Source organism: Corella eumyota, chromosome 6 (assembly GCF_963082875.1).
Source record: "Corella eumyota chromosome 6, kaCorEumy4.1, whole genome shotgun sequence".
NCBI classification, from domain to species: domain Eukaryota; kingdom Metazoa; phylum Chordata; class Ascidiacea; order Phlebobranchia; family Corellidae; genus Corella; species Corella eumyota.
The window spans coordinates 9,958,772-9,972,115 of record NC_137495.1 but is presented as its reverse complement, the minus strand read 5'-3'; the positions used below and the strand labels follow the sequence as shown (position 1 = coordinate 9,972,115).

The 13,344-nt window shown below is 34.2% G+C and overlaps 1 protein-coding gene and 1 long non-coding RNA gene across 2 annotated transcripts; both read left to right on the top strand.

Moving 5' to 3' along the window:
- The first annotated feature begins 4,937 nt into the window (after nt 1–4,937).
- Nucleotides 4,938–7,215, top strand: LOC145755810 (uncharacterized). The gene is made up of 3 exons (XM_082572054.1): nt 4,938–5,268; nt 5,334–6,143; nt 6,279–7,215. The coding sequence occupies exons 1-3, from the start codon at nt 4,964–4,966 to the stop codon at nt 7,213–7,215; spliced, it is 2,052 nt and encodes a 683-aa protein (XP_082428180.1). The 5' UTR covers nt 4,938–4,963.
- Nucleotides 7,216–7,695: 480 nt separating this feature from the next.
- Nucleotides 7,696–8,272, top strand: LOC145755549 (uncharacterized). The gene is made up of 3 exons (XR_014284219.1): nt 7,696–7,794; nt 7,895–8,109; nt 8,198–8,272. It is a non-coding gene; the product is annotated as an uncharacterized LOC145755549 (long non-coding RNA).
- Nucleotides 8,273–13,344: the final 5,072 nt, after the last annotated feature.

Sequence of the window (13,344 nt, the reverse complement as noted above, 5' to 3'; positions counted from 1 at the left end):
CAATGTGAGCTTAGTACCTGCACGGATTTTTGGTTAAAACAATTGAGGTAATATATTAACTTCGTGGTTATATACGAAAAGCAAAGCATTAATTATTGATTTAAATTTTAATTCATTATGCAACACCAAAGTCAAAACCCAGTTCATTATTTAGCCCCAGATTCGAAATCCAGTTTATTATTCAGCACCAGATTCTAAATCCAGTTTATAATTCAGCACCAGATCAAAATCCAGTATATTATTAAGCACCAGATTCAAAGTACACTATACTATTCAGCACCAGATTCAAAATCCAGTTTATTATTTAGCATCAGATTCAAAATCCAGTTTATTATTCAGCACAAGATTCAAAATACAGTTTATTATTAAGCACCAGATTCAAAATCCAGTTTATTTTTCAGCACCAGATTTAAAATCCAGTTTTTTAAGCACCAGATTAAAAATCCAGGTCATTATTCAGCACCATATTCAAAATCCAGTTTCTTATACAGCACCATATTCAAAATCCAGCACAAGATTCAAAATCCAGTTTATTATTTAGCACCAGATTTAAAATCCAGTTTATTATTCAGCACCAGATTCAAAATCCAGTTTTTTAAGCACCAGATTAATAATCCAGGTCATTATTCAGCACCATATTCAAAATCCAGTTTATTATTTAGCACCAGATTTAAAATCCAGTTTATTATTCAGCATCAGATTCAAAATCCAGTTTATTATTCAGCACCAGATACAAAATCCAGTTTATTATTCAGCATCAGATTCAAAATTCAATTTATTATTCAGCACCAGATTTAAAATCCAGTGTATTATTTAGCACCATATTCAAAATCCAGAATTTGGAATAAAAGTATAGTGATGGAACTGGTATACAAAAAAAATAAATGCGTTTCTCAAGGTATTATACTGAGTACAATAAAATGAAGGCGATTTAACAAAAAGCATTAAAAAGATCACAAAAACAACCATTTTAGGTAAAAGATATAAGCTGTCCTACAATACAAATATAAAACCTAGCTAACAACTTAAAAAATGACTTTAACACTGTCTCTTATAACAGAATCGTCTTATAAATAATATTAAACCGCGCTCTATTTTTTGCATAGCAATTACAAACGGCTCAGAGAGGACAAAATAAGGTCATTTTCCTATGTCTGCCAGCATATGATCTTACGACGATGACGTCGTGCGTCACGAGCGTTGGGACTTTCCCTATTTACAACATTTACCTTTAAATCCCGATATCTCAAAAACTACGGTAAATACTTTGACTTATACTCTGAATGTCGTGGGTCTGATTGGAATTACGTCAACAATGGTGGTTACTGTTATGCGATAGGAATTTACAAATACTATTATGACGTTATAGATAGACACGTAATTTTCCTTCAGAATTGAATATTTTAATTTTTTTTTTGAAAATAAAAATCAATTAAATTTTACTACGTAATTTATCTAGAACAAAAGAAGCGTGTTTTATTGCATAAAAAAGTATAAGCAAAACGCTCCTAGAAGAAGCGGTATTTCTTTGGTTTAATACTGAGCTCCATTAGTTGGTATTTGGTCATTAAACACGAAATATTTTCTTGGTAGAAAGTTTTAATATAAGTAACAACAACAACAATAACTTTTTAAAATAAAATTGAGAGGGTGGAAGGGGAATTGATACCGGCAGCGTGGTGTAGTGATAAGAACTCTTGCTACACTACCATGAGGTCGTGGGTTCAATCCCCACTGATCTCAAGCTGTAGCGCCCTTGAGTAAGGCGCTATAAACGGTATGAACTCCTGCTGAGCCAGCACTTAATCAGCAGCATAATTACCGGGCAATTATAGTCTCTATAATATTCCAAACTGCCACAGGCAACTCGAGACCGGGTCGGAGTAACTTATGTTACTCTATGTTTAAGTCGCGCATTCGACTCTCCCACATCGAGGATAAAGATATATATACAAAAAAAAAAAAAAAAAAAAATAGGTTGATATATGTACTTTTTTTGTGAATAGGGAAGAAGGTGGGGGGTAGGGGGGTTATAATTGGTGAAACAATATTAATATTAGAGTTTTTGGGTGATGTCCGAGTGGGCTTTAGGGTCGATGTGGAAGGCACACCTCTGCCGCTGCCTCTTCGGCCAAGTACTCCTCTCCGTCGATGGTAAAAGTTTTTTCGAATCCACGACGAAGAGAGACCCTTGAGACTGGCCGAAGAGGTTGGCTAGCCTGGAAACTCTCTGATCTCATAGAGAGGATGGAGCTGCTTGGTGGCTTCAGGTTAGCACTTTTTTGTTCTCTGTAAAATATCTATATTAGACTTTATTGTTCTCTGTAAAATATACGAATTACTTGCATTAGATTTTAATGGTGAAGCAAAAAAATGATCATGATTATCTTTATTCATAGTTGTTTATATAATATTGCCTAAAATATACTTTGCGGCAGAGATAATGCTGCGGGCATCCACTTTTTGGGCGCGCCTTCTTATTTTTGCCCCATTTCCCTTTCGGACACCACCTTTAATTATTTTTTTGTTGTTGTTGTTTTTTTTTGGAGGGGGTTTGTGTTTCTGCTTAAATTCTATTTAATTTAAAGTAAATAAATTAACAGAATATTGTACATACGTTAAATACTAAAAAAAAAGCAATTTTACACCTCGGTAAATATAAATGTTTACTTACCCACTGTAGTAACTATTTGTGATTCCCCCCCCCCCCACCTGTGTTGATATTCATTTTTTTAAAAATATTATAATAAATAAATCTGCAAAACAAAAACTCAAAATTAACAATAAACTTTTGACTTTATGAACAAAAAACGGCATAGTACATCTTTTAACACTAAAAAATTATGTGAAGAATAATGGTATAAATATCAAAACAGATAACTTTAAGAAAAACTCGACTAGGGCGAGTCACAATAACTTTAAAAAAAACTCGACTAAGGCGAGTCACAATAACTTTAAGAAAAACTCGACGAGGGCGAGTCACAATAACTTTAGAAAAACTCGACTAGGGCGAGTCACAATAACTTTAAGAAAAACTCGACTAAGGCGAGTCACAATAACTTTAAGAAAAACTTGACTAAGGCGAGTCGCAATAACTTTAAGAAAAACTCGACTAGAGCGAGTCACAATAACTTAAAAGAAAACTCGACTAACGCTAGTTACAATAACTTAAAAGAAAACTCGACTAAAGCGAGTATTTCAAGGGCACAAAAAATGTTTTCCTGTCGCTTCTGTTGGCGATAAGCCGACGCACTGAGTGTGATACCATTGTTGGCATCTTATACACTCAACCCAGTCACATTTACTGTTGTCACACCGTCTACATTTACCTTTGTTATATCTGCCTTTAAGGCAGTTGCCAACAATAGCATTGTAAACTTCCTGGCGGTAGTTAAACGATGGTTGCTGGTGTTGTTGTTTAAGATCTTGATTTAAAGTTAGGACACCACAGCAAGCAACACCCAGTGAGCTCCAGATCTATTCCAGGGAACAAAAATGTATTTTTTACCAACCAAAGGAATGTCGGTCCACAGCCTTTTTATAGATGGCCTTTTCCCCAAGGTCATAGCTACTTAGGAGTCAACAAACAATACGTGACTATACTCTTTGCTTAACCACCAAACCCAGTCAAAAATTGAGACTCGGCATAAGCCCGGCCCATGCTAGGCATATGCTGCCGTGCATTACTCATGCTAGGCCCTAGCGTGGCATTTAGTCGGGTTGCCGACCATCGCATTAACTGATATACACCACGCATGGGCCATACTCGGCGGTTCGGGTATAATGCGACCATCGCATGTTCGAGCATTAGCCACGCATGGGCCGTACTCGGCGGTTCGGGTATAATGCGACTATCGCATGATCGAGTGTTGGCGACGCATGGGCCATACTCGGAAGTTCGGGTATAATGCGACTATCGCACGATCGAGTGTTAGCTACGTATGGGCCTTAATCGGCGATTCGGGTATCCAGCAACCATCGAAAGTTCGAGTGTTAGCAACACTTTGAAGTATCGTCCTAAGAAGCAATATGGTAACAATATTACCCCAAAAACGCAACAATAAATATCTTAAGTTTAGGTTGGCATTTTTATTACAAGCGTAGAGCCATGTTTAAAACAACAACGTGTAAAAGCACAGCATGTATTCTCATTAATTTTTAAATCAAGGGGCGAAATCCTGTTGTCTTTTATGGCACCAGAAAACACTTAATTCATTAACGGTTAATAAATTTTCTGAGCAAACTACAGACCAAGTAAAAAAAGGCGATTTTAACTAATTTAAACGAAAAACGACATATTTTTGGTTGTAAAAAGAACTTTACCCAAAAAACGCAACAATAAATATCTTAAATTTAGGTTGGCATTTTTATTACAAGCGTAGAGCCACGTTTAAAAAAACAACGTGTAAAAGCACAGCATGTATTCTCATTAATTTTTAAATCAAGGGGCGAAATCCTGTTGTCTTTTATGGCACCAGAAAACACTTAATTCATTAACGGTTAATAAATTTTCTGAGCAAACTACAGACCATTTTAACTAATTTAAACGAAAAACGACATATTTTTGGTTGTAAAAAGAACTAGATATTCAGCCTCTGTATTATTAAAGTTTTGTTAAGCCTTTTTTTCTTCGAGTTTTATTACATGAAAAGTGATAGCACATAACATTCACCAAAAGAGAAAAAGTTAGCGAAGTGTTAACCAAAAGAGAAAAAGTTAGCGAAGTGTTACTCTCTTATCGCCTTTTTTCTGCATTAACGCGCCAAATTTTAAGTGTTAAAAAAATTTACAGGGACAAAGAAGACGTTATTTTTTCAGTTTATTTAAGTTAAGTTGAATTTTATTTCATTTGTTTGTGTATTAAGCTTAGTGTAGGCCTGTTATGTTAGTCGTTCAGTTTGTATTATTTGTTAATTGTTTAAAGTAATTTAGATTCTGTTTTTAATAACAATAATCTGATAATATGCCTAAACATTCAAGACCTCAATATAAACAGTATAACCAACTAAGTCGTCAGCAAAAATGGAGAAGGAGAAAACAAAACCAAAAACTGTTACGTTCTAAAATTGCAGTCCCTGTTGCTGTTACAGGTTCCAGTTTAGATATTAATCAGTTGCAGTCTGTACGGTCGCAGTCACCTGAGCCTTCCACAAGTACTGGAATTACTGTACAGCACTCAAACTTTAATCCAATTAATGTTGAAAAATCTTTGGAAAAGCCATTTACATTACCACCCCCAGAGGATTCAGAAAAAGAGTTGTCTAGCCTGTCTAGTAGCTGTAATTCAAATTCTGATTGGTCAAGCAATTAAGTGATGAAGAAAACCTTTTAAGTAAATACCCTTTACCAGAAGACTCTCAATCACTAAACATTCGCCAAATCTTAATTGAGTGGATCCTCGAAGAAAAAAGTGTTCCAAAATTGGCTGTAAACCATCTTCTTTTTCGTTTAAACAAATTTCATCCTGAATTGCCAAAATCCTACAATACATTGCTTCCTCCACCGCAACTTGCCTATGAAACAATGAATTCTTGTGGCCAATATGTACACCTACCTTGGAAGCCAGCGTTAAAAAACATTTTAAATTCGTTTTTAGAAAAAGATACTGATTTTAAGTTATTGATCAATATCAACAAAATCTATCCAATTCTTTTAACTGTTAATGAAATTGCTATGTACCCCATTTGTGCTGGAATATATTGCACTGAAAAAAATTATAATCGTGAAATGCCCCCAGTTGAAGTTTTTTTGAGCAAGTTTCTAAAAGATTTAAATTCCTTGGAAGAAGATTTAATATATGACAATAAAAAACTATTCTCTAAAAACAAGATAACTTTTATTTGTGATGCTCCTGCCAGATCTTCTTTGAAAGTTATTAAATCACATACTGGATACAACAGCTGTGAGCGATGCACTGTTAAGGGGCAATACCTTAACAGAAGGGTGTGCCTCTATCCACCTAATGGAGTTAAAAGAACTGATAGCAGTTTTATAACTCAAGTAGATGAAGAACATCATAGAGGGCATTCTGTATTAGCTGGTTTCGGAATTCAAATGGTTTCTCATTTTGTACTGGATCATATGCACCTTTGCTATTTGGGCATTATGAAACGAATGCTTTTATGGTGGAAGGGAATACCAAGGTTAGTTTTTTGTATTAACATACTTAAATATAAATTTACTGTTTTTGTTACAATTGTTTGTATATTTTTATTATTAACTTTTCATTAATAATCAATAATATAAAGTTGTTAATGTTGACAATTAATTATTAACAGACAACTCCAAGCCAAACTTTCTCGCAATAGCCTTGAGGAGCTATCAGCTGGTATACTTTTATACCAAAAAAATATTCCAACTGAATTTAATAGAAATGCCTATTGGAAGGCATCAGAATTTCGCCTTTTTTTGTTATATGTTGGCTGTGTATTGTTAAATAACAAAAATATTTTATCGAATGATAAGTATATTCATTTTCTTAAATTATCTGTGGTGATGCGCTTTCTTTTAAAGGAAGGTTGCAATGGAGATTGTATAAAAATGTGTAAAATGTTGCTGATAGAGTTTTCAAATGAATGTGTTATTTATTTTGGTCCAGCATTCATGTCTTATAATGTACACTCTGTGATTCATTTAATTGATGATTATATAAATTATGGTTCAATAGCTAAAATAAGCGCTTTTCCGTTTGAAAGTTATTTGGGTATGTTTAAACATACTGTAAGAAGTGGATATAAACCTCTTCAACAGGTTGCAGTTTATGCACATCACAGAAATGAAAACATTGTTACAAACTCTTTAAAATTTCAACCACTGAGTTCATTAATTTTTTCTGGCAATAAGGAGGCGATTGTACAATCGAGTCTTCCCTCCAATGAAACAACACATTTTAACACTGTAACTCTCAAAAACCATTGTATATTAAAGCGATTAACAAAAAATGATTCCTGTGTTAGAGTTGCTGATAAAATTGGAATTATTAAGGACATAATTAAAAACCGAAGTACTACTTATTTGGCATTGACATTTTTTAAACAAACTGAAAATTTATTTTATAAACCTGTTTTTTCTAAATCTGTAGGAATTTATTTAGTGTGTAACCTGTCCACTTCTTTTGTACTTGTAAACATTAAGGATGTTGCATGCAAGTGTATCCTTTTACCCTTTCAAACAAAATTTGTTGCTGCTGACCTAATTCACACCGTTGGTCATTAATTTACATCTTATAGTTATAATTGTATTATTTATGTATTAATCTGATGTTTTTTTAAAGAACTATTTTACTAAAACTATATTTAATCTGTATTTCTATTTCCAAAAAGATGAAAAACTTTGTTGCAGTTTCATTTGAGGATGGGTCAAATGATGTGATCCCAATGTGTTGGTTGGTAAACAACGAGGTGTGTTACTGGCCCAGGCACCCGATTGCAGGTACCACAATTCAAAAAATGGCTCGCAAATCCATGGAGCCAACGGATGATTTTGAGAGCTTTGCGTGTGTTGTACTAGCCGAAGCATGTAAGTGTTTGTTCTTTTTTAAAGTTTTCTTTGTGTTTAATTCAAAAATTAAATATTGGTAACTTTACTCTTTTTAGCAACATATGAACGTGCCTGTAGCAAAACTTATGCTACTGTTGATTTGTCAATGTCCTCGGCAGATGACCAAATCATGGCACAAGAAACACAAATGCAATCAAGTACAAGTGGGGAGCATGAGCTCAGGTTTGGTGATTTAAAAAGAAGAACACCGAAATCACCAAAAAAATTTTATTCTTTAAAGTCTCCCCGTAAAAGGTATAAATTAGTATTTTTGGTAGTATAAAAATATATTTTTATTTCTAGTTATCAATATAATTTTTTCTACCTAAAATTTAACATTTATTTTTTTAATTAGGCACAGAAATTTTGCTTCGCCTTATTCTCCTCAAAAAAGGCATGAACCTGTTCCAATTAGTGGGGTGAGGCATGAATTGGCTTGCCTAGGTAAGCAGGTGAAAGCAATCAGTGAAAAAGTTGGAAGAATCGAGGACAATGTTCAATATTCGGTTCATATATCCAACAAAATCCTTGAAAAATTGGATTCTCAAGTGGAACTTGAAGTTACTGCAGGTTTATTAATTAGGCTACTTCACATTATCTATTAGCTAATCATTAATATATTGAAAAAATTTAATTTTTGTAATATATATGTTTCTAGCTGAAAAACAACACGAAGTGGTTTCGCTGCCGAAACCAGCAAACACCATGGAGGAACTCGACGACAACATTCCGATGTTATTTGAAAAGAATGTATGTTATTAAGGCCTTTTTCCTTAATTTTAAATTTAAAATAAATGTTGCACATAGTCATCCTAATGTTAAGTTACCTTTTTTATGAAAGTTGGACTTTTATTTTAGATAACGTTTGTATTTTTTTAGGCTGTTATATTTCTTGCCCACTGTTGTGAAACAAGAGATTTGCGGCAAACCATAAGAAACTTCTTAAAAAGGATAATAAAGCGAAGTGTTGGTCTTCAGTTTTCATGGACTGGAAAAGATAAAAATAAAAAAACGACCAAAGTTTCCCTTAAAGAGCACAAAATTTTTGAAGTTTTATTAGGTAAGGTTTAACATTAAAATTTTAGATATATACAGTTAAAATTGGGCAAGGTGGGTATCTATTTTGTATTTATGTAGTATTTCTTTAGTACTGAACTAATAAAACTTATTTATAACTAAATGTCCATCCCATGTGAAATAGGTCAATATAAAAAGGCATCTGTCACATTAGTTTTAAGCTTAAAAAGTGTCCTGCTGAGACAAAAGCTTTTAAAGTAATTTAATTTTACAGTGGGTTAAAATTAATTTTTTATTTTTAGCTGTGCTAAAGGAAACAAAACACAGAGATTCTACTGTGGAAGAAATTGGCCTTCAAGTTCAAAAAGTTTGTATTGGAATTTCCGATTGGGAAGGAGGGCGAAAAACGCGCACTTAATGACTGTTTTAATTTTATACTTTTGCTGTGTTATGTTTTTTCACTGTTATTTTGTATTTTGGTGTATATTTTTTAACTTTTAACAATTTTTTTATATTTGCAAGGTTTTTTCGTATTCTCAAGGGAGATTGTTTACGTAGTGTTATATCTTTTGTAGTTCGTTTACTTTATTTTTCGCAGTGTTATATGTAGTATTATTTTTTTCTTTTTTGTGTTATTACTTAATGCGCTTAATTGATTTATTAACCTTACCGTGCAATAAAGAACATACCAGGTGCATTAACGGGTAATCGACAGTAAGCCTAGCATAATACTAGTAAAACCAAGCGTGGCCCGTGCTTGATTTTATGTTTGGCCTGTGCACGGCTAATCGAGCATGGGCCATGCTCGCATAATCGAGCACGGCCGATGTAACATTTCCAAGCACGGCTGTACCATGGGCCAGGCTGGCGACCCGTGCATGGCCCTTGCATAATCGGGCATGCGCCGATGGTCGGCCGAGTTGAATTTTTTTGACTGGGAAGGTAACTATTTATTATTTTATCATACAGCCAACCTTCGGTAAAGCCCAAGTCATAATTCTTTAAAACATGTAATTCTTCTGTAGAAAGAAGGGGTTCTAAAGACTTAATATTTACTAGTGAAATATTATGAGGACCAATTTTAAAGTGTTTTTAACAAACCATATTTTTTCAGTGTTTTGATTGAAGGAGTAATTTTATTCTCTTTATCTACTGACTTGCTTATATGACATTTTATTATTTTGCTTTTAAAACAAGGTTTTTTAGGAGGCGGAATTTGAAAATCAGTTCCATTATCGTGAAACTGGGATCCTTTCGGTAACAACGAAGTTACTCGGTACAGATTGCGCATTGAATCTGCATGTTTGCCATGTCTTGACAGAAATTCGTTAGTTTTAGGGTACTTTCTGGGAATTTCATCATGAGCCGCAGTTTCAAACTGATTAACCCTTTTTTTTGGTTGCGATAGCACCTTTTTTTCTACACCTAACAATCGCAATCATGTTGACAATTATTTTTTAAATTCTCAATAACCTCATTCAGTGTCTTTTCAGCCTGTAACAACGTTTTTTCTGAATTTACATCAAACGATAACTCTCGTATAGTTGTTAATGATTTAGAAATTCTTGTTAGAGTTGATCGTTTTGGGTTTTCTATTATGCTATTTTGTTGTGGTTGTGTAATTGATAAATCTAAATCGGGTTTCTTAAAGTTTGTTTTACACGGCAATGCTTCATTTTTCTTTTGTGAGGTATCAGAATCAACAATGTGAGGATCCAAAACCATAAACTGTGAATTCAAATACCATGAAGGAAGACTCTCCCAGGACACTGTTGTGTATTTTTTAAACACAGCAAACATATGTTTGCATGGTAAAAAGTGTTTTTTAAAGTCCATACAAGTACATCTAGGAACAGAATGAAATATTATTTCATACAGTATTTGAAGACATGCTTTTTAACAAAATAATTGTCTTCTATGTTAGTAACTGATTTCTTTACAACATCTGCAGCTGAGGTTATGTTACGCATACATTGTTTTATAATTTTGTGTGGTCTGTTCCGCAAATAGTTTGGAACAAAATCATTGTACTGTCTATAACTATTTGAAGCTGTGAGATTTTCATGTCTGTACCTAAACAAAAAATTTTTTGTGACCAATAGGACAACAAAACTCTTTGCAATCTTATCAACTAACAAGGTTAAGTACAATTGAAATATAAAATTTCCTAGAGGAAAATGTGGTGGATATGCACTTCAAAACATTATGAAAGACTTATTGTACGATTTTTTGTATATTATGTCTCAAGTTTTTAAGCTTAGAATAAAACTATTTCTATAAATTTTAGTACTTACCTTCGCTGTATCCAAACACCTAAAAAAGAGTATATATATATATATCGATATATATATAATCATTGTTTAAAGGTTAGACAAAAAAAGGTTTTTATCATTAGGGTAGTGGTGAAAGAGTAAATACAAATTCTTTATAGTCATCGCTAGAAAATGTTGACCTAAAAATAATTTTAAAATTTTTTCATTTAAAAATATTTTTACCTAAATACCCTTAACCCCATCACACAAGTTGTCGGTAGGCCACTTGCATATACTTCCTGTCATTAGCAAAAATAAACTTGTGGAGAGATCCCTCAACTGCATTAGCACATTAATTTTTCTAAAACCAAAATATACTGTTAAACTTGAATTCGCAAATTTTTAATTACCCTACTACGTTTATTAATAATTAATAAGAATTTCGCTATTAAATACAATAATGCCCCAATGTTGCTGTATACCCGGATGCAATTCGTCAAAGGGAGGTCATCTATTTCCTAAAATCAAAGAACTTTTATTAAAATGGCGTATAGCATGCAATAAATAGTTGCAACGAAAGAAAATAATGTTTGCATTTCAGAAGATAGCAAGGACAGAAATGTTGCTTCAGCATTGGTAAGATCAGAAAAAAATGCTCGTTTTGTGGATATTCTCTTCATGATTGCCGGATCCGTCCTGCTCGTAACGGTATTTGTTATAAATGTAAAAAGAAGGGTCATTTTGCGCAGGTCTGTCGCTCTTCATCGACGCCTTCAGTAGCTGCATCGCTTTTTCAGCCTTCTCTGTGTGCAATCCGAAGCGCACCAAATTGTCTGGCTTCCATATACCGAAGGCCAGCAATTGTCATCTCTTATCGATAACTGACAGCTAGGAAAATGCAGTTCCACATTATCAAGGTTCAACAATTGGAAATTGCTCAGCAAACTTTCGACTTGGTGGTAATATGTACCGCAATGTACAACTAGGAGTAATAAAAGGCTTGTGTTGCGATATATTACTGGGCCATGACTTTCAGAAAATTCACAAAGAGGTTGTGTTCAAGTTTGGAGGGGAAGAGGGTTCCTTGATTGTTGGTGACCAAGCGGGATTTTGTGCTTTGGCGCCGCGCCAGCTATGCCTTCGCTATTTTGAAACCTACGCCAAGATTGTCGTCCAAATGCTGTAAAGTCTCGTAAATTCTGTGAAAAAGATGTAAGAATTACATTGCTAATGAAATACGTAGATTGCATGAAGAAGGAATTATTCAGCCAAGTATATCTCCATGGAGGGCACAACCTTTAGTTAAATATAAATATTTATACCGAGTAAGATGCTTATCCAATTCCTCGGATAAAAGAAACTATAAATACTCTTGGTTTTCGACGTTTGACTTAGAATCGACATACCATCAAGTCCCAATTCGAGCTGAGGACAAACATTTTACTGCTTTTGAAGCTGATGAAAAGTTATGGGAGTTTAATAGAATTCCGTTTGGTGTAACCAATGGAGTTCCAGCTTTTCAACGAGTGATGGATAAGATTGTAGATGCGTACAAATTACGTCGTCATTAATAGAAATACACAAAGGACTTTGCCATCCAGGGGTAACACGATTACTTCATTTTGTCCGGTCTAAGAATCTGCCATTTTCTACAGAAGATGTTAAAAAGTATGTTCTTTTTGCAAAGTCTGCGCGGAGTTAAAACCGCGATTTTACACATCCAGTAACGGAGTTTTAATCAAAGCCATGGATGCTTGGGAACGCATATCTGTTGATTTTAAAGGCCCGTTCGTTACCTTCTCATTCGAGGGAATAATTATATTTTAACCGTGATTGATGAGTATTTGCGTTTTCCATTTGCATTTCCTTGCCCAAACTTGACGTCAGCTACGGTAATAAGTTGTTTCAAACAATTATTTTCTTTGTTCGGATTACCAAGTTTTATTTACTCAGACCGTGGAAGGTCATTTATATCAGCGGAATTAAAAGAGTATTTGTTAAAACGAGGTGTTGCAACCAGCCTTTCTAGCCCTTACCACCTAATCGGAAATTCTCAAAATTATATGGAAAAATGTTCGTTTATGTTTACATTCCAACGAGTTGCCTATCTCGCAGTGGGAGCTAATTTGCCAAATGCTCTACATGCACTGCGCTCATTGTTGTTTTTAGTTTTCAGAGGCGATCCCCTAGTGGAAAAGCATTGCCTACATGGCTTCGTGAATCAACTCACGTATTTTTAAGAAAATTCGTTCGTTCGAACAAAAACGACGATTTAGTTGAACGAGTTGAGCTAAAGAGGAATAAATCCTATGTATGCCAACATTCGATATCCCGACGGTTGTGAGTAGTAACTAAAATAGGCTTAAAATGAAGCCACAATAAAGCTAATAATTTTTCCTCAACTTGGCCCAGAAAAACCTCACAACGATGACGCGATTTTTGTTTTTGGCAACCGCCTTCATATTTTTCCAGCACAGCTGGAGCTGACTTGCACTCCTCTGCTCAGATAAAATGCCAAATCATTTCAGGCCGATTT